The sequence below is a fragment of the Cynocephalus volans genome, chromosome 14, assembly GCF_027409185.1.
Source record: "Cynocephalus volans isolate mCynVol1 chromosome 14, mCynVol1.pri, whole genome shotgun sequence".
Lineage (NCBI taxonomy): Eukaryota > Metazoa > Chordata > Mammalia > Dermoptera > Cynocephalidae > Cynocephalus > Cynocephalus volans.
In genome coordinates this window covers 60,157,213-60,180,132 of record NC_084473.1, presented here as the reverse complement: position 1 = coordinate 60,180,132, position 22,920 = coordinate 60,157,213, and the positions used below count along the sequence as shown (strand labels likewise).

General features: G+C 37.3%; 1 protein-coding gene across 2 annotated transcripts in view; it reads right to left on the bottom strand.

Moving 5' to 3' along the window:
• The window catches only part of UGP2 (UDP-glucose pyrophosphorylase 2), a 66,990-nt gene that overhangs the window by 7,786 nt on the left and 36,284 nt on the right, over positions 1-22,920 (bottom strand). For both annotated transcript variants that reach the window (XM_063077610.1, XM_063077609.1), the window contains exons 4-5: positions 1,952-2,137; positions 568-701 (exon numbers count right to left, since the gene is read on the bottom strand). In XM_063077610.1, coding sequence (XP_062933680.1) covers positions 568-701; positions 1,952-2,137 — 320 coding nt within the window. The remainder of the gene's footprint in view (positions 1-567; positions 702-1,951; positions 2,138-22,920) is intronic.

Sequence of the window (22,920 nt, the reverse complement as noted above, 5' to 3'; positions counted from 1 at the left end):
ACTAATGGTACAATTTGAGAAATATCCTTCCGTGTAAGTTCACGTAGACTGATGTCCATCCTTATATGGAAGCCTTATTTCCCTAATCGCTGGACTTTATCACAATTCATCATCTGAATTCCTTTTTACCTGGTTCTCCCTTCCTCAAAGTAAGATTTTCTTAAGAATTTATTTAATTACCCCCAACCCTATTCAGGATGTTGAAGAAATTCCTTTCTACAGAAAAGAAGATTATCAATACTGGAAAAATATAGAAAGACTTTTCACAGACCCACTTGGAGACCAAATATGCCCTCAAAAAGCAAAGATCTCAGTTATCATCAAATATTCTAGACATGGAACAGAATATCTCAAGCAGTTTCTCTTTTAAGAATTGGAAGTTATAGAACCAAAGAGTGATTATAACAACCACATATCTATTAACAAATGTTCAGCTTTTAAATGCCTCAAACACTTGCAAACATTAATCTTTGGCACATACACATCTTAAGGCTGCTCTGTTATAAATAAGATAAAGTCCTTTCCCAGGAGTAACACACCCAGAGTTCATTTTTTTACTCCTTGTACCTGCTTTGATTAAAAGTGTAGATTTTCACACGACAGTGATTGTACTTCTGCAGTATTTTTTTGGTATCTTCATCCGTGTTAAAAGAATTCATTAAAACAAGAGGAACATCTGTATTGTAGGTTTTGTTCAAATGCTAGGAGGAAAATGACAATCAGATTACCCACGCTTACTTTTCTTCTGCTTAAAAATATAAAACTAACTCTTAATGGTTAATCACAAAATATCTAAAACATCAACAATATGTAGCCATATATATAAGTTGGACATAAATAACTGCTTTGCAGAAGCCAGACTTTTTTTTAAGCAATTCACTGGGTACTTGCTCATTAAATCACAACTCTTTGAAACAGAAACTACTGTCTACATCTTACAGATGACTAAACTGTGGCCCTGACTGGTGGTGGGTCAGTGGCAGAGGTAGTCCGCCTTCCTGCCCCAGGAGGTTCAGCTGTAGAGCTGTGTGCACAGCCACAGTGCTCTGCGGCCTGACTGGGTAGGCAAATGCTGATTAAAAATTTACTGGGTTCAGAGCTCTTTGGGGTTGAAAGTACAAATGTTACAAAGACATGGCTCCCTGTTCTCAGGACTACTGGTCAAGAATTCTAAATCACACCCCAACTGAAATCTTTTCAATCTTGTAGAAGAGCTAAGAGGCAACACAGAGCAGGAAGAAAATGGGCTTAGAAGTCAGACTGTCCTATGTTTAAATTTTGATTCTGCACTTACTAATTAGCTAGAGAAACTTGGGCAAATAATTCAAACTCTCTGTGTCTTGTTTTTCTCATCTGTAAAATGAGATGATAACAGTGCTTACCTTACAGAATTGTTGAGAGAACAAATGAGTCAATTCATGTAAAAACATAGAATAATATTTGGTTCACGGTAAGAGCTGGATTAATGTTAGCCATGCTACTGCTAGTGTTGTGATTGTACTCGTCAGCATCATACTACACAATAGGGATAAAGAGAGAGAAGAGACAGGACCACTGCCCCTGAAGAGCTTATGGTCTATGAGAAATGAATATGTCATAAGAGAGAAGCCGAGAACAGCTCTTAGCATACATGGCATCCAATCAGAAACGTGACATCCTCCCCACCTTCCCAAAAGGGGTTAATAAAGCCAGATCATCCCAGCCTTGATGAAGGATGCCACTAAAAAGAAAGTGGGTGAGGGGATAGGGAGATCAAAGGAGAATCTGAATAAACCCAGAGATTTCAGCAACCACATATGCTATTTAAGATCAAAAGCTTTTACATCACCCTAAGGATTTGCCTATGATTAGCTCAAATTCACATCTGCTCCATTTTATAACATAACATTTATGATAACCTAAAAACGAAAACTATTTTAGTATACCAGGAGAAAGGCTAAACGTTACTCACTTCAATTTGCTGAACAGTCAGATCCAAAAAGGTATTCTCATTCCTCACACCTATCAGACTTTTAGGGCCTTTGCAGCCCATGCTGGTTCCCAAACCGCCATTGAGTTTTACCACCACTAGCTTGTTCAACACCGAAGATATATTATCAGGCAAGCCCCTGGCCTTTATCTTTTCATAAGGTTGAATCTGAAAGAAAAATAAAATTACAGGAGTAATTCAAACAGCTTTATGAGAAGTTGAAGCAAATAAATCCCACGGTTATTGCCATGCTTCCTTAAAGAGTTTTGGTTTCTCTGTGAAAAGTTTCAACTGCATTTCCTTTAATGACATGAGCCCTTCTGGTTCAAACACAAGTACTTACAGGTAACTTCCCTTGTACACAGAAGTAGTTCAGTGGTTTCTTTACATTACAATGGGGTACAAGAAGGGAGAAAAGCTGCAGTCTACAAACACTTGGCTGGCTGGTGAGAACACTCAAGTCTCTTGGACTATCTTCAAAAACTCAGAATTCCCAATTTGCATCAACATAGCAAATGAGATACACAAAACTCATCTAGTCTACATATTTCTGGTGCACTATGGATCTACTTAAATTCTGGAGAAGTATTTATATAATCATACTTTATTCTTTCTACTGGAGGCAAAAACCAAAACACACTTGTTCCTCCTTATTCCCCTCTGTTCAGTCATAAGTTTGCTCTTCAGAGGAAGGTGGCATAAGCTTTTTGTCACACGTCCAGTTACGCACAAGGAAGAATTCCTTCCACGAGAACTTAACTTTCGGGTGTCATTGTATAAAAGCCCATACTGGAAAATTAAGTGTTCTCACTGTTCCAAGAAATGCCCTGGAAGGGAGGAGAGGTTAAGAGCTGGAGCTGGAGAAAATCCTAACTCAGTCTCCTCCCTAGCAACCTCATCTATTTCTGTGAGCAGAGAAATCTTTCCTATAGGGGAGAAATCTTCAATTTCTCCCCTATAGGAAAGGAACAACGACACTTACAGCTGAGGCCTAAATTACCTTGTTCAAGGCAGAGACACAAGCAAGTCTACACATTGTACAGCAAGAATGAAAGCTTTAAAATATATATATATATATATATATATATTTTTTTTTTTTCCCTATCCATTTCTGTGACATTTTTATTGTTGTTACTTTGCTTTAATGGAAGAGGCCTTCAAATGGACTCTTCAGTTATATCATGGTGTAGGACAGAAAACATGAGTGGACCAATGCTCTGTGAACATTAGCTGTTGTTTGTTCTGCTACCTGTAGGGGTAGGAGAGAGAGAGAGAGAGAGACTGTGTGTGTGTGTGTGTGTGTGTGTGTGTGTGTGTGTGTGTGTGTGTGTGTGTGTGTGTGTGTGTGTGTGTGTGTGTGTGTGTGTGTGTGTGTGTGTGTGTGTGTGTGTGTGTGTGTGTGAGTGATGGGTGACATTTGTGATTGGTAGGAGAGAGAGAGAGAGAGAGACTGTGTGTGTGTGTGTGTGTGTGTGTGTGTGTGTGTGTGTGTGTGTGTGTGTGTGTGTGTGTGTGTGTGTGTGTGTGTGTGTGTGTGTGTGTGAGTGATGGGTGACATTTGTGATTGGGAAAAGACATGATGGGCTCACATTCCAGTAATCTAGGCCAGTGGAGTCAGAGAGAGAGAGAGAGAGACTGTGTGTGTGTGTGTGTGTGTGTGTGTGTGTGTGTGTGTGTGTGTGTGTGTGTGTGTGTGTGTGTGTGTGTGTGTGTGTGTGTGTGTGTGTGTGTGTGTGAGTGATGGGTGACATTTGTGATTGGGAAAAGACATGATGGGCTCACATTCCAGTAATCTAGGCCAGTGGAGTCAAAAATCTCTTTATGCTTGGTCAGACAAATATACATACATATATCATATGTAGATTCCTGACCACACAATCCTTGCTAACAGTTCTTTCCACAAAAAAAAACTAGTCTGTGACTTATTTCTTCTACACTGCAATTTACTATATTAACTGCCAAGTGCAGATTAATACACTTTCTTGCCTGCTGTAAATACTGAAGAACATGGAGCACTCTTCTCCAAGGCTCTCTACTGGTTATCACCCCAATTAGCACTCATTCTGAATTATTTCCTACTGTGGTAGGACTGTCAATCTTCCTGGTAAGTGCTGCTTAGTAGCCTTCTGCAGTCACTCATATTCATGAACCAAAAGAAGGGCTGGTATCTGAAAAGACTAGAGGAGGGGACAGGCCTACTGGGCACTCCAGGGGATGCCACCTAAACAATGGGATGGTAAATGCCAAGGAAAGGAGGAGAGGGAGGTGGGAAAGAACACAAACCACATTGAGCGCTAACCCTTCAGCGCTTGATCCACATGAGGACAACCTAGGGGTGATAACAACCTAGACCCCCCAAAACACACAGAGAGTTCTCATGGCCCAGTTGATATTCCTTTGAAGATGGTTTGATTTAACTCTACTGCCATGAACATCATTTGTTTAGCATTTCAAAGAAACTAGTAATACTGCTTGGGAGAAAAGGTCCCAATTTAAGTGCCATACTATTAGAAAAGTAAGAGTAGATAACAGAGTTGGAACCTTTTGTCACTTTGCTACAACAGGGAAGCTTATAATCCTTTCTAGCCCAGCTGCTGAAATCAAAGTCAGTAAAAGGAATGCCACTGTGATACCACAGCTTCAAGTAGTCCATTATTAGGCTAGAAGAATTACTTGGACACATTTACTCAAAAAGTTTAACAAATGGAACCAAGCCAATTATTTTCCAATTATTTTATAAAAGCCAAGAATTTCCATTTAGCAGTTACTTTTCACTTCCCAGCAAGAATCTAATATTTACAGAGGTTTCACAAAGGTGTGAAAATGAATTTAACTGTAAACTCCTAGTTCATGCATTCAGTTTAGGTAAAACTGTTAGTTCAGAAATATTCTTCCTATTTAATGCTTTGAATATACTTTTTTTAAAAAATAGAATACATGGACAATTTTTTTTCTATACATGGTGAGACAGGCCTATTTTCCAATTCCACCTAAAATTTTTAATTGTGAAACATCATACATATAAAACTTTATAAAATATACATAAACAATTGAAAGGGTAACATAAAAAATGGAATACTGCTGCAACTTAGAAGCCTCCATGCATCTGTCCCTGATCACATTCCTCTTCCACCCCTAGGGGTAAACCCACTGTCTGGACTTTTACTCTACAGTTTTACCACCTTTACCATTTACGTGTATATCCTTAATAACAATATTTTACTTAATCTTATTTGTCTCTAAACTTCTAAATAAATCAAATCATACTACCTTATCATTGTAACAACATCAACAATTCAAACAAGGTATATCATTGGGATTTGTTGTCGATATTTGAATATTCTGTTTCAAATAGAGGTAAATATTGCCTAGATGTAATTGGTGTGAAAAATTTCATGTAACATTAATATCCTATCAGGTGAAGTATAAAGGCTTCTTATTACAAGAGTAAAAATGCTATAATAATTAATGATTTTGAAAACTATTAATTTTATGTCAACAATTAATGTTTTCAAATATTTGTCAGTTAAACAAATTGGGAAGCAGAATGACAGTAAACATAAGAACTCATATATTAGTTAGATATCTTTAGGAAAATAAGTTTTTGCTCTTGAGTCAACAAAAGTTTATAGAGGGCCGGCCCGTGGCTCACTCGGTAGAGTGCGGTGCTGATAACACCAAGGCCCCGGGTTCGGATCCCATATACGGATGGCCGGTTCGCTCACTGGCTGAGCGTGGTGCTGACAACACCAAGTCGAGGGTTAAGATCCCCTTACCGGTCATCTTTTAAAAAAAAAAAAAAAAAAAAAAAAAAGTTTATAGAAATTTAATAATGCCAGGCAGAATAATCTAAATTAAATTACATCCTACTTCTAATCTTTGAAAAATTGTTTGGTATACTAACATTGATAGCATCAGCTTTTAAAATTTTTAGATTCATAGCATGAATCATGTTTAATTTTTAGATATTCAGTTCTGTTTAGGTCATGAGTCTTCAAGGAAAAGTACTAAAAGGAATTTTTCACCCCCAGTGAAGATGAAATAAAAACCAACTGTCAACCTTGCTCCTTTAAAATTTCACCAGAAAAGAACTCCAAAATCATGTATATTCATGACAAACCATCCTTGATCTATAACCATAAAGAATATAAAGTTCATGAAGAAAAGTAGAGATAAAGAGTTATCTAAATACATTTTGTTCTCAGTAATCAAACTTCAAAACATGCATTTATTAGAATGCATTAAGAAGGCAATTTCTTATAATTGAGTCTATGGAGTCTAAACAAATAAATGAAAAGCATGTAAAAACGATTTCTATAGACCATCAACATTTTTAAGTAGTTGAAAACATGGGATTTTTAATATTTGCCCAAGTTCTGAGTCCCAAGTATAATGTTCCTTACAGAAACACATTACTAGAAAGCTTTATTCTAAATTTTAGTTACTGAAATTAAAGTGCTTCTTCTTCCTGTGCTTAGTCATGAAGACACAATCAGAGCCCTTTTTAAGTCTGAAAGCACAATATATTGATTAATCAACACTGAAAAAAAACCATGGTTGAGGAAATGTTCATAGAATGACACAATAAAAAAAAGTGTTATGCAACTGTCAGTGACAAATAGGGTGAGAGAATGATTTAAGAATCACCAACATTCAATGTTTCATTCACACTTTTCAGCTACTGGCTGTGAGCTGACAGATGGTGGGCCACTCTCATTCTGCTTTAAAGACAAGCTACCAGAGAACATTTACTTATACAAGATATTCACACAAAACGGAATGGCAATTATTACGTTTTTTTGTTTCTTTTTGGTTTTTTTGACCAGTAAGGGGATCGCAACCCTCGGCACAGTGTGGTCAGCACCACACTCAACCAGTGAGCGCACCGGCCATCCCTATATAGGATCCGAACCCGCGGTCTTGGGGCCTGCCACACTCTCCCAAGTGAGCCACGGGGCCGGCCCAATTATTATGTTTTACACAGGTTACTTGAACAAAAAGATAGTTCAAAAATTATGTTTTGAAAGTAACAAAACCAAAATAGCAGGACTTACTAACAGTGTTAGGCTTTGTTCATTTGCCAGAACCTGATATGAAGTAAACAACCCATGTGTCAAGTATGCAAAGACTTCTTACAAGATACAGCTGTGAAGATCTTCCACTCACTCTGCTCTAGGGAAGATGCTGAAATTGGTGTACAAGCTGAATACAGATGGAAATTCAGAGACACACTTTTGTTGTCTTGAAAGCCATTACTCCATCGCCAAATTTCCTAGATTCAAAATCTAAGCTCTCAAGTGACTGTATGACGCAACAAGTCCATAAAGAAACTTTTTAAACACACACAAGATAAAGCGACATACATGAGAAAATATTCAGAAATCATCTGCAAACAAGCACAGAACTTCAGTTTGTGAGATAACTTCAAGGAAATGGCATGTCTCCATTAATGAAACTTACAAGTTCAGGATACTAAGAGGACTGAGCTTCATTTCAGTCAGTTACTTTTAGAGAGGAAGGAAAACTTGACATCCTGGAAGCTACACCACAATCGGCACATCCAATACTAGCAAAAATAGTTGGAAAATATCTTGCTCCTCCATCAACCTCAGTTGACTAAAGTAAGTCTATTTACTGTTGCAGGTATCTATCGTAGTACCCACAAAAGCAATCTATCAGATGACCATGACCATGCTGAGGAATTATTGTTCTTGCACTGTAATATCAACATTTTAAAGTTTGATTACTAAATTTCTAAATAAAACTATAATGACTGCAATTTGTTCTTATATCCCCAAAACTTATTTGGTGATGTTGATTTATAAGGCCAGCCTCATAATGACTTTAACAGTAGGCCATTTGGCCTTCAGCCAAAAAGTATATTCAATATACTTCTAGTTCTAAGTCAAATCTTCCCAAGGTTGCCACCTTATGAATCTGAGTTTGAATTTAAAATGTAATTCTGAATATTTTTCAAATATTTCGTGTGAAATAAAAAGAGCTAATCCACACATAGCATTAAAATTCCAAAACTGAGTTAATAAAGACTCTTGGGCCCAGGCCCTGGCAATTCACAGTAGAAAGACTTATTTACCATTTAGGTAAGTGCCCAGATTTCTCTGCGGAGTGCTATATTTAGAACCTTGCTTCCTAAGAGAGCTGAGAGTCAACCCACCACTACAAATTCCAAGGAACCACGGTTCTTTATGCCGTGTTTTCAACAATACCTACTTGTCTGGCTATACTTAACCCTTAAAGCAGCTAATTAAATACAGGTCCTGCTAAGGAATTTGTTAACAAGAAAAGGACTCAGAATTATGGAAGGAAAAGGAAGAAGCAAGTAACAAGTATAAAGAGGGGAGAGATGTCCAGAGCAGTCAGGTTAATGTTGCTGTTGGAAACCTCCAGAGGTCTTTAACTTATGTTTCATGACTTATACCCGCTTCCACCCTCTCACACCCCCTGACAGACTCTCATGCAAGTGCAAAGAAAGATACCAATTGTTTAATTCCAGGATTTAAACATAAGTCACCCTCTATGTCAACATAGGTTCTCTCTGTTGGTGATGCTGTCTACACCCTCCACCAGGGGACCTCACAAAGCAGTCCCACAGAGCTTAGTTTTGTTCAACAAGCCAAGGAGATCTGTGTTAGAAAGTTGCTTAGCAACAGCTAAAGTTACACTGGACACACCTAGTTAGAGAAATTTTTAGACCTGCCCTCCACTTTCCCTTCTCAGCTCCCCCAGGAGAATGCACAAAGACATTTACACAGGCAAAGATGGATGGTGTTCAGAGACAACAGGAAGTGTCATGCACTGCCAGATACAGCCTCAAGGCTACTCTGACTGAATCACTTAATTCAGTCTCTAGTGCGATCTTTGTGCTTTCAGTCCTAGTCACCCTGTTTCTCTTTTCCTCCAGACATGAACAGAATTCAGTGTTCTAAGAAGACCTCCAACTGCAATTAAATACGCAGCAGAGCAACCTCCACAGGTGAGGTGGGGCAATCCCCATGAGGCTGCTGGCAAAATGTCCAGGGGAGCCCGGGCCACTCACATTCTCTTCTCACTGGTAGAAAAGAACTGGTAAAATACCTAACTTCCTCTGGGGAATGAACGAATGAGGAAGCACTTGGCAATCTACTAAACCATCTGATTTAAACAACATTCTCCCCTCTAGGATGTCAATCTAATTTTTCTGCAGAAACCCAAAAATTTTTTCAAAGATCTTTTAAAAACTGTCTACCATGATCTGTATCTTGCCAAGTCTGTTCACAACTTAGTTTCCAGTTAGAAGAAAAGCCAAATTCATCACACTGTCATGGACACACTGTTCCCATCAGTAATAGCATAACCCAGTTCTCGGTAGCATATTTATGCTATTCCTGGAGGCAATGCCAAATATCCAAAGCAAGCTAACAGTACCTGCCCTGTTATGGTTCACAAGAGTATGGTTACTGCAATTGAAAAGAATTCTTTGTCAACAAAAGCAAGTTTGCCTAAAAGAAAATGAGCTGTGTAAACAGTAAAACAAATTAGAAATCATGCTCCATATGTACAGAAAGTGTTCCAAGAACATTGGCTTATTCATTAAACCCTTACTACGCAGTGTGTATGTGCCAAATTCTGTGCTGGGACTTTCACATATTGTGAAATTTCACATTTCTAAAGTTAATAACCAAAATCTGGGTCATTTGAAAGATCCTACAGATTAATTTAATAACAGAAAAACCATACCTAGACCCGAGATTTTTCACTAAGGAAGAGCTGGGAAATCATGTACATGCAACATTATCATATGGTCCACCAACAAGTTCATCAACACTCGCTCAGCCACCAAGATGAGCTCAACTCTTCCTGCACAGAGTGAATAAAAGCCATCATCATATATGGGAATGCCCTTGATTTTGTGCCACCAGATCCTCAAACCCTTCCTGTACCTCCATCCTTGTCTCCTCCCGATCCTTCTGGTTATAGGTAAAGCTGTCACCATCCTAAGGTAATCCTTCTATCAGTGCCCATCTCAAGGACCCCATTTCATCATTCAGTCTTTCCTCTTATCTTCAGCCTATCCCTCTCTATTCTTTTCCATTGGCATGAACATAGTCTAGCATTTGCCATCTAAAAAACAAAAAAAGCAACAACACATCCCCTTTTTTTCCATCTTCTTAAAGGGGAAACTTCTTGAAAGAGTTGCTACACTCACCTCTACCTCCTCACCCACTCCCTCACCCACTGCAATCTGGTTTTCTCCCCCCTCATTTGATGAACTTCTCTTAACAAAGTCATCAACAACCTCCTAATTCTGAAATACTATCAATAACATCAATACTTCCTTACCTGTGTTTTCAGGTGCATTCAACACAACTGACCACTCCCTAAATCTTGATATGCTTTATTTTCCTTGACTTCTGAAATACCACACTCTATTTTCCTCCTCTTTTTGTCTGCTCCTTGTAAAGCTCATTCTGAGTAGACCTCCTCTTCCCAGACTGTTGCTTCAGTCACTCCTGTCTTTATGGCATGAAGACACACCTAGCTGCTAAGCCAGGAGCCTGCTCATATCCGATCAATGGCAAGCCCTAAATCCTGTCAGTCTCATGAAACTGTCTCTGCTGCCACAGTCAGTACCCTGCTCACCTCTGACATGTGTTACTGCAGTGGTCTCTATGGTCTCCTTACCTCCCCCTTCCAATCCACCTGCTCAGGTGGTGATCTTATCATGTTTTTCACAAAATAAAACGCTGATATGGCATGGCAAAGATTATTAGCTGCCTACCCCAATATCATTTTTCACCTTCTACTTTAGAACCGTGACTTTCAGCTGGGCACACCATCACCCAGATTAAAAGGCTATATTTTCCAGCTGCCCTGGCAACTATTTGTGCCCAAGTTCTGCTCAATGTGATTAACTGGAAATGAATTGAAAGACTTCCAGGAAGTATCTGTGAAAGGGCAGGAGGCATGCCTGTCTTCCTCCTTCCTCCTACTTGGAATAGAAACATGATGACTGGAGTTCATTCTGGTGGCCATCTGGGACCATAAGGAGATAAGAACCTTAGGACAATAGAGCAGCAAGATAGAGAAGGCCAGATTCCTGATGACACCAAGCTGCCATAATAACTCTGGATTGCCTCTCTCTAGATTTGTTATTTTTCTCTACTATATGTAGCTGAATATAATCCTTACTGGAAGACATGGTTTGCAAGGTCCATAACGATTTGGCCCTTTTTACCTTCTACTCTCTCCTCTCCTACTCCCCCCAACACACTGTGCTCCAGGAACACAGAGTACCAGGTTCTCTAATGTAGCACATCACCTGCTTGTGGGTCTCTGTGCTTTTCCTCTTCATGCTACTTTATTTCAACTACCTTATCTTCATCCTCCATATTTCAGCTCAGATCAGTGATCTGCAGGCTTTATGAGCCATCAGGTACTTGTGAAGATCAGAAGTTAATGGACCCTCTTTCAGAAAAGTTCACCACCACTCCCCCAAACCCAAAACTTTTTGCATACAATTTACTTCACTACATTGGTAATTTCAATCACAGACTATAAAAATAATCTTTGTAAGAGATGTTTATTTCTCAGTGAAAATTAATGTGCAAATAAAGCAAAACATAAACTTTAACTCTTTCCAAACTAAATTTTAGCAAGAAGCCTTTGTTTGGCCTGAATAAGAAGTTGATGCCATGATGTGATTTGAGATGGTTACATGCATGCCATCTTTAATTGCCATTCCATTCTGACTTTTGTTTTTGACGGTCACAAGTGCTGAAAACTCTAACTCTCTCATATGCAAGCTCCCACAGCTTGCTCTGACAGTCGAATGCAGGCTTGTGCTAAGGACACCAGAATTCTCCAAGACTTTGACAGCTAAATGGCTCGTGCATTTCCTATGTCTTCAAAAGTCAATAAGGTCATCTCTGTACAAGTTTGCACCACTCATGTAGGATTGCGCCATCTTTGATGCAAGGCTTGCAGATGCAGAAAAGGATGAATTACAGTAACATGTGGAGCTCACTCTCCCCTGCAGCAGCAGGACAAGCAGTGCTGGCTGGCAACATAGACGCTCTGTTGATATACAGAGCACCAACACTTCTATTCCAACACAAAGAGAAGTCTCTTCTTGCTTGGCTTAGAAATTTTACCACTATAAAAACATTTTCAGAAGAGGTTCATAAATAGTAATTCTTCTTTGAGGGCACCAACAATAATGGGTGAAAAGCAGTAGCTGCCTGCACTGAAAAAAGTCTGAAATTGCAAGGACATGCTAAAGAGAAATGATGTAGCTGCTGTTTCCTCCATGACCTGATTCAGTAAACTACATCAATTCCAGCATGAATGGTATCATTTGACAAAAAGACTGCTCTAAAACAGAATAAGGCAGTACAGTGCAGCAGCTGAGAGAGAACACAGGCTTTACTGCCAGGCTGCCTGGGTTTGAATCTTAGACTGCACTGCTTATTATATGGCAAATTACCTAATTGCTCTAAGCCTTTTTCATTTACTTCATTGATTTGTTAGGAGGATAAACGAGATAATGCATGTAAAGTACTTAGCAAAGTTCCTGGCCCATAATAAGCACTCAAATGTCGGCTGGTGTTATTACTACATCATTGATTCAGACACACGCCCCCACCCCTACCTCACATTTTAACATTTCTGAAACCAGGATGCATCATACAATCAATAGGCTCTTACAATTAACTGGTTACATTTTCTTCTTTATTTGTATTTATTTTATTTTTATTTTTTCGGCAGCTGGCTGGTATGGGGATCTGAACCCTGGACCTTGGTGTTAAAACACCATACTCTAACCAACTAAGCTAAACAGACAGCCTCATCTTTTTCTTTATTAGTGGTACATAAAAAGTGCAAATTATAATCAATGACCCAAATTTGATGAAATATGGTATTGAATTTCTCTCTCTGCTCGAAGTCACAAACCAGCTCACTGATCTTCCACACATGGGCTTGACCCAAAGTCTTTCTCCAGTCATGCACAGCTTGAAGATATTATGACAGGAGTGAACAAACTATGGTCTGTGGAACAAGCAGGCCTGCTGCCTGTTTTCATAAAATTTTTTTGGAACACAACCATACTCATTAGTTTACATATAGTCTATATCTACTTTCATGCTACTGAGGCAGAGGTGAGTAATCATGACAGAGAATGAATGCATGGCCTGTAAAGCCTAAAATATTTACTATCTGGCCCTTTACAGAAAAGGTTGGCCACCTCTGTTTTACGATGTTCTTCTGAGAACACTGCAAATTTTGATAATATTTCTGCCTTTTCAACCCATGCTTCTTCTCCTAAAATGGCTCCATACTGCCTGAGACTTCTTAGAATGGCCAGAGAGAACAGGATCTCCCTTAGGATATACAAGGGTACTTCAAAAAGTTCATGGAAAGATTCCTATTATCTTTTAATTCTATTTTCCCACAACTTTTTGAAGTACCCTCATATGTTGGTTTCATGCTTCCACTGGCAAGAACACTGCCATATAACAATCTCCTAGGCTTTTGTATCTTTCCATATTTGTCCAGGAAAGAAAAAGCAAGGATATGTAGTTGGTAACTGACATCAGGCAATTTTCAAAACAGAAAGAAATCCTGAGACAAAAAAGTCTTTTGTCCATTTATATGGGTTATCTAGGGTAGTCAAATCCATAGAGACAGGAAGCAGAATGGTGGCTGCCAAGGGATAGGGGAAGAAAGGACTGGGGAGCTGTTCTTCAGTGGATGTACAGTTTCAGTATGCTGAGGAGGTTCTGAGGACTGGTTGCCCAACAATGTGAAAATACTTAACATTACTGAAGTGTACACTAAAAAATAGTTAAGATGGCAAATTTTATCTGTATTTTACCACAATTTTAAAAGAAAAAATTTTAAAGTCTTTTGTATAAATGTGTATGTGCAGGTACATATGTATGACCCATCAAGGATTGTAAGAACCACATAGCAAAAATATCACTTCCTTTAGAAGCTATTGGTTACCCTCAGCTGTAGGAGCTAATCTGGTGCAGCCAGTCCTCCTGCTTCAGGTAACACCAGCTCCTATCATATCAATTATTATACTGTATCCAAATTGCCTGTTAAAGTGTTCATATCTGTTACATGACTGTAAACTCCATGAGGGCAGTAACTGTCATGATACTCTCTGCCACATTCATCGCTTTTAACTACGGGGTTAGCTCACTGGAAGCACTCAAATATTTGATAAGTGAATAAATGAATGACCAATATGAGCGGTCTTCAAAAAGTTCATGGAAGGATTCACATTATCTTTTAAGTCTATTTTCCACAAACTTTCTACAGTATCCTCCTAGAGTTATTAAATGAAACCTATACTCTGGAAATTATTTTTGTCCTAGTCTTACATTCTAAGTCTAAAACAAAAGTGGTTTGATCACTGATTAAAAACCAGACTACAACCACTCATTATTTTAATTCAAGAAATAAAGTATTGGATTAGCATGCATTATACACAAGTTTGATATAAAAAAAAGTAAATCTAAGACTTTGCTCCACATAAGAAATAATTTTTATAGGCTATAACATTAGTTTAGTAATCACAAAACAATCCCTCTGTGATAAGTAAACAAATAGAATGAACAATTACATAATAAATATTATAAGCCTGGAAAAGTACATTATCTAAGAAAGTTATTTTGTCTTCTTCCATTTATAAGAATACAGGGCAAACTCTCAAATCAAGTACATATTTCAATTTTGCCAGCTATTAATTCCAACATCTTTGGGGTTTTTAAAAAATTAATCTTAATTATTCTAAAGTAAATGTTACTAACCTATGGAAAGGAAAACATAAAGGCAATTTTTCCAGTGGTGAAGGGAATCAGCTGACCTATACATACACTGGGTCCACACATGCCCAAAGAGAAAAATTAAGAGGGGGGTAAATAAACAAGTCCTTTCAAAGAGCTAGTCAGAAATCTTGGCACAAACACTGTCCTCTAAACAATTACACTCATCAACACCAACCCAATAACTCAGCCTAATATCCTTTAATACAATCAGCTGCCTTAGTCACTAAAGTCAGCCTTAGTAAAAATCTCAGCAAACCTATTACTGGGAGTCAGAATCATGAAAATCACTTATTTTCAACCTAATTTTTGCATTGCCCTCTCTAGGGAGCCAAACTTGAACACTGTGCCTTTTTGTTATATAAAGGCATCACAGCAATTCAAAGTCTAATAACCAATTACTACAAATAAAAGAGTAGTTCTATATTGAATATTTCAAACAGCAATTAATACAAATAGTCAGTGAAAGAAATTCAACCTACTAATAATCAAATAAATAAAAATTTAAATTAAAAATTTTAAATATTTTTCATCTAAACTGGCAAATATTTTTAAAGTAATAATAGTCAATACTTTAATAAACACGGTGAGATCAACAATAAAACAGATTGTAGGTCTCTCTCAAATGTCAACTCAGAGAGGCGTTCTCCACTCCTGTGAGCTGAATATGTCCCCCAAAGTTTCACATATTAGAAACTTAATCCCCACTAAGACAGTGTTGAAAGTGGGAAATCGTCTCTCTTTTGCTCAGCCATTTCACCATGTGACACTCTGTGTTGCTGTGAAGAGTCACCACATACCAATAAGGCCCTTACCAGATGTTTTGCCTGGACTTTGAACTTCCCAGACTCTGAAACTATAAGAAATTTTATTTATTTCTAAATTACTCAGTTTCGGGTATTCTGTTATAAGCAAGAGAAACAGACTAATACATCTAAACTAGCCTATCTAAAATATTACCCTCTGAGAAAGAGGATTCAGTAAAGGGACATGAAAATCAAATACATTGTATATTGATAAAATAAAATAAAATAAACAAATAAAATAAAATAATAAAATTAAATTAAATTAAAAAGAGATGTATTTATGTACAGTGACCTGGAAATATTCCCACAATAAAAAATAAAATATTACCTCTACCTCCTCATTATCTGTGCCTTTACCTTTATTTTTGTTCATGTCATTCATCACTACTTGAAATTACATTATATATTTTTTATTGTCCACTCTTCCAGTAGATTGCAAACTAGAAACTAGATAAGGATAGGGCTTTATCAGTATGGTTCTCTCCTATTATACATTTGATGCTCAAAAAATAGCTGTTGAACCAATAAATTAATATAATTGGGAGTGCAAACTGGTATATTTTTTCTGGAAAGCAATTTGAAATATGTAAAAAGAACCCTTAAAAAGTCCATATTCCCTGAATGAAATGCCATCTCTGAAAATTTATTCTTAGAAAATAATTCAGAGATGTAAAGACTTATGAATAACTACATACACCACAGTGTGCTGTGGACTGGCTGAACTGTGTCCTCTGAAGTTCATATATTAGAAGCTTAAATCCCCACTGTAACTGTTGAAGGTGGGAAATCCTATTATAGTAATTGCAAGGTGGGGCTTTGAAGAGGATTAGATTGTTGGACCATGCAGTAGTGATGGAGTAATAATAGTGGTTAGGGGCGTGGTTCTGAGGGCTTTAAAAGGAGAGCGCATGAGGAACTTTCTCTCTCTCTGCTCCACCATTTTCTACCACATGAGATTCCTCTGTTGCTCACCATAAGTGTTCCCTGGACTTTGGACTTCCCAGCCTCTGAAACTGTAGGCAATAAATTTCATTTCTTTATCAATTATCCAGTTCCAAGTATTCTGTTAAGAGCAACGGAAACAGACTAATACACAGGGTTTTTATAATAGCACAAAATCAGAACTGACCTACATGACCAAATATAGGAAAGTCCACAGAAGTAACTCACACTGATATACTTGTACAACCCCCAACCCTCACACTACTGTCATCTAAAACATTTCCTTAAAGTGATGAATTGAATTCACTGCCTTATTTTCTGCTATCAAGAAATTAAGAAAAAACACTTTATTTTCAAAGTTTTGCCATGCTCAATGACAGTTGATCAAAGCACTAATCCTATCATGGTCATCAGCCATCTTTTCAACAACTTCACCTAAGCTTTTTTTTTTTTTAAATCAATTAATATTTTATTGGAGTTGCAACAAGTTTAAATACTCATTTAGAGAGAATTGATAGTCTTACAATATTAGCTTTTACTTTTCCAATGAAAGGAATAGTTCTCCATTTATATTCCAGCTGGTTTTCTTTTCAATGCCTCTTAGAAGAGTTTTATTTATTTTTTAATTTTAATTTATCAATATACAATGTAGTTGGTTTTTGTCCCTTTACCAATTCCTCCTTTTCCTCCCTCCTCCTCCCCCCTCCCCTCCCATTAACACCCTATCCATTCACTTGTCTTAACAAGTTCAAGGAATTGTTGTGATTGTTGTATCTTCTTCCCTACCCCCACCCCTCATATGTTTGTATATTTATTTACTTATTTTTATTAGTTCCCACAAGTAAGTGAGAACATGCAGTATTTCTCTTTCTGTGCCTGGCTTATTTCACTTAATATAATTTTCTCTAAGTCCATTCATGTTGCTGCAAATAACAGTATTTCACTTTTTTTTTATAGCAGAGTAGTATTCCATTGTGTAGATATACCACATTTTCTGTATCCACTCATCAAGTGATGGGCATTTAGGCTGGTTCCAACTCTTGACTATTGTAAATAGTGCTGTGCTAAACTTGGGAGTACAGTACATTTCTTCAACATGATGATTTCCGTTCTTCTGGTTATATACCCAGCAGTGGAATAGCTGGGTCATATGGTACATTTATCTGTAATTGTTTGAGGAACCTCCATACCATTTTCCACAAGGGCTGCACCATTTTGAAGTCCCACCAATGGTGTAGAAGAGTTCCTTTTTCTCCACATCCTCACCAGCATTTGTTATTCTCAGTCTTTTGTATATTAGCCATTCTAACTGGAGTGAGATGGTATCTCAAAGTGGTTTTGATTTGCATTTCCCAAATGCTGAGTGATGCTGAACGTTTTTTCATGTGTCTGTTGGCCTTTTGTGTATCCTCCTTTGAGAAATGCCTATTCAGTTCCTTTGCCCATTTCTTAATTGTGTTACTTGTTTTTTTGCTGTTAAGTTGTTTCAGTTCCTTGTGTATTCTGGATATTAATCCTATGTCAGATGAATATTTTGCAAATATTTTCTCCCACTCTGTTGGTTGTCTTTTCACTCTCTCTGTTAATTGTTTCTCTTGCTCTGCAGAAGCTTTTTAGTTTGATATAATCCCATTTGTTTATTTTTCCTTTGGTTGCCTGTGCTTTGGGGGTTGTATTCATGAAGTCTGTAACCAGTCCTACTTCCTGGAGTGTTTCCCCTACGTTTTATTTCAGTTTTACTGTTTCAGACATATATTAATTCTTTAATCCATTTTGAGTTTATTTTTGTATATGATGAGAGGTACAGGTCTGGTTTCATTCTCCCACGTATGAATGTCCAATTTTCCCAGCACCCTTTACTGAAGAGGCAGTCTGTTCACTAGTGTGTAGTCTTGGTGCCTTTGTCAAAGATCAGATGGCTGTGGGTGCATGGGTTGATTTCTGGATTCTCTATTCTGTTCCATTGGTCTGTGTATCTGTTTTTATGCCAGTACAATTCTGTTTTGGTTACTATAGCTTTGTAGTATAGTTTAAAGTCAGGTAGTGTTATGCCTCCAGCTTTACTTTTTTTGCTCAGGATTGCTTTGGCTATTCATGGTCTTTTGTTCTTCCATATGAATGTTAGGATTGTTTTTTCCAATTCTGAGAAAAATGTCATTGGAATTTTGATGGGGATTGTGCTGAATCTATAGATTATTTTGGGTAGTATGGACATTTTCAGTGTCAATTTTTCCAATCCAAGAGCATGGGATATCTTCCCATCTTCTTGTGTCCTCTTTAATTTCTCTCAACAGTAGTTTGTAGTTCTCATTGTAGAGATTTTTCACATCTTTGGTTAAATTTATTCCTAGGTTTTGGTTTTTTTTTTTTTTTTTTGGTAATTATTGTAAATGAGCTAGCTTTCTTGATGTCTTTTTCTGCTAGTTCACTGTTGGAGTATAGAAATGCTACTGATTTTTGTGTGTTGATTGTGTATCCTGCAACTTTGCTGAAATTTATTAATTCTAAGAGTTTTTTTGTAGAGTCTTCAGGCTGTTCTATATATAGGATCATATCATCTGCAAACAAGGACAGTTTGACTTCATCTTTTCCAATCTGGATGCCCTTTATTTCCTTCTCTTCCCTTGCTCTGGCTAGTACTTCCAACACTATGTTGAATAAGAGTGGCGAGAGAGGGCATCCTTATCTTGTTCCTATTCTTAAGAGAAAAGCTTTCAATTTTTCCCCATTCAGGATGATATTGGCAGTGGATTTGTCATACACGGCTTTAATTGTGCTGAGATGCTTTCCTTCTATACCCAATCTACACAGAGTCTTAATCATGAACAAATGCTGAATTTTATCAAATGCTTTTTCAGCATCTACATGGTTTTTGTCTCTGATTTTATTGATGTGGTGTATTTATTGATTTGCATATGCTGAACCAAACTTGCATCCCTGGGATAAATCCCACTTGATAATGGTATATAATGTTATGTATGTGTTCCTGTATTCTATTAGCTAGTATTTCATTGAGGATTTTTGCATCGATATCCATCAAAGATATTGGCCTATAGTTTTATTTTTGTTGTATTCTTTTCTGGTTTTGATATCAGGGTGATGTTTGCCTCATAGAATGAGTCTGGGAGAATGGCCTCTGTTTCAGTTTTTTTGAATAATTTGTAGAGAATTGGTATTAATTCTTCTTTAAAGATTTGGTAGAATTTTGCAGTGAAGCCATCCAGATCTGGGCTTTTCTTTGTTGAGAGACTGCTAATAACAGCTTCAATCTCTTTGATTGTTACTGGTCTGTTCAGATTCTCTGTCTCCCTGGCTCAGTCTTGGGAGTTTGTGTGTGTCCAAAAGTTTATCCATTTCTTCCAGATTTTCAAATTTGTTAGCTTATAGCTGTTTATAGTCTCTAATGATTCCTTGTATTTCTGAGATATCAGTTGTAATATCACCTTTTTCATTTCTAATTCTTGTTATTTGTGTCTTCTCTCTTTTTTTAGTTAGCCATGCTAATGGCTTGTTAATTATACTTATCTTCTCAAAAAGCCAACTTTTTGTTTCATTAATCTTTTGTATCATTTTTTGGGTTTCTATTTCATTTAGTTCTACTCTGATCTTAATTATTTCTTTCCCTCTACTAACTATGGGTTTGGATTGTTCTTGTTTTTCTAATTCTTTAAGGTGAAATGTTAGGTTGTTTACTTGCCGTTTTTCCATTCTTCTGAAGTAAGCATTTAATGCAATAAATTTCCTCCTTAGTATTGCTTTTGCACTAGTATCCCTCAGGTTTTGGTATGATGTGTCATTATTTTCATTAGTTTCAATAAATGTTTTGACTTCCTGTTTAATTTCTTCTTGGACCCATATGTCATTAAACAGAATGTTGTTTAATTTCCATGTATTTGTATAGTTTCCAGAGTTTCATTTGTTATTGATTTCTAGTTTTAATCCACTGTGGTCTGAACAAAATACATGGAATAATTCCAATTTTTTAAACTTTTTAAGACTTGATTTGTGACCTAACATATGGTCTATCCTGGAGAATGTTCCATGTGCTGATGAGAAGAATGAATATTCTGAGGTTGTTGGATGAAATGTTCTGTAGATATCTGCCAAGTCCAATTGGTCTAAAGTGTTGTTTAGATCTTGTGTTTTTCTGTTGATTTTTTGCTTAGATGATCTGTCCAATGTTGAGAGTGGGGTGTCAGGTCCCCTACTATTTTGGTATTAGTGTCCTTCTCTTTCTGTAGGTCTAATAGTGTTTGCTTCATAAATCTGGCTGCTCCAATGTTGGGTGCATATATATTTTTGATCGTTATGTCTTCTGTTGGACAGATCCTTTTATCATTATATAGTGGCCTTGTTTATCTTGTTTATGGCTTTTGGTTTAGTCTATTTTATCTGATATAAGAATAGCTACTCCAGCTCATTTTTCATTTCTATTTGCTTGGTATATCTTTTTCCATCCTTTCACTCTTAGTCTATGTGTGTTTTTTACAGGTGAGGTGAGTCTCTTGAAGGAAGCATATAGTTGGGTCCAGATTTTTAATCTAGTCAGTCAGTCTGTGTCTTTTGAGTGGGGAATTCAATCCTTTTACATTAAGAGTTATTATTGAAGGTGTTGATTTACTCCTGACATTTTATTGATTTTTGTTTGAGTGTTTTAAATATCATTTGTTCCTTTCTTTCTGATTTACTGTTTGTCTTCTGTGTTTGTTGGTATCTTGGGATGGTAGATAAACTTTTTTTATTTCTCTTTATTGTTAGCATTTTTATTTTCCTAATGGGTTTTATTCTTTCTTGAGTATTCACGGTAGTGATGATTGATTTTCAGGCACCAGACCCAGTATCTCCTTGAGAATTTCTTGTAAGGCTAGTTGTGTGGTAGTGAACTCCTACAGTTTTTGTTTGTCTGGGAAATATACTTTTTGACCTTCATTTTGGAAAGATAGTCTTGTGGGTAAAGTATTCTTGGCTGGCAATTTTTGTCTTTTAGTATTTTGAATGTATCATCCCATTCTCCTCTGACTTTACAGGTTCCTGGTGAAAAGTCTGATGTTAGTCTGATAGGGGCTCCCTGATAGATGACTTGACACTTCTCTCTTGCAGCTTAAAATTCTCTCTTTGTCTTTGAGTTTTGCCAATTTGACTATAACACGTCTTGGAGAGGACCTTTTTGGGTTGAATATGTTTGGGGATCTTTAAGCCTCCTGAATCTGAAGAACAGTCTGTATCTCTCCCTATACCTGGGAAGTTTTCTGCTATTATTTCATTGAATATGTTTTCAATGCCATCTCCTTTTTCCTTCCCTTCTGCAATACCCATGATTTGGATATTTGAGTGCTTAAGTTTGTCTGTTATCTCTCTTAGATTTTCTTCAATTTTTTATTTTTTATTTTTTCATCTGCCTGTGTTATTTTGAATAGGCTGTCTTCATGGCCAGAAATTCTCTCTTCTGCTTGTTCTAGCCTGATGGTTAAGCTCTCTGTTGTGTTTTTTATTTCACTGGATAAATTCTTCAGCTCCACAAACTCTGCTACATTCTTTTTCAGGGCATTGATTTCTTTGTGCATTTCCTCTTTCAGGTCCTGTATACTTTTTCTCATTTTGTTGTGTTGTCTGAGTTTTTTTGTATCTCATTTAGTTTCCTTAGAATTGTTGCTCAAAATTCCTTTCCAGTCATTTCAAGGACTTCCTGTTCTATAGGATCTAGAAGTTGAGAGTTGTTATATTCTTTAGATGGTGTCATACATTCTTGGTTTTTTATATTTCTAGTATCTCTCTGTTGGTGTTTAGTCATTGTGGCAGAGGCTTTCATGGACTGGACCACTTGTTCCACCCTGGTGTCTGCAGCAGTGGCAGGGAGTTTTGCTGTCACTCAGCTGCCTGTTGCTGCCTCAGGGCCTGGGGGTCATCAGTTCGGGCCTCTCGGCGGTGGGTACTCGACTGGCCTGAATCCTGCAGGTGCTGCCAGGTCACAGCGTTGGGGCCTGGGGGTCGTCGGTTCTTCTCAGAAGAATTTTAAAGTTTTCTGAAAGTCTTTATATAGTTCCTGCATGTTTCTTATGTTTATTTCTATTTCCCTTCCTTCCTTTTTCCCTCTCTCCTCCTCCTCCTCCAGTAAATGGCACCAATTACTTCAGTCTTTCACCTACCCTTTGACAATCTAATGCCATGGAATTCTACAAAGCTTCCTCATCCCACTAAACCTTATACCACACAATCAACATACACCAATCCTTTAAATACCTAAACTTCTACACAGTATGAAAAATGTGTACCCAATTCTTTTAACAGCTACAATAGTCCTCTAAGACAAAGCTTACCCCTTACATCTACCTTGAGTTTAATAGATATAAAACCTATGAACATGGATGATTAA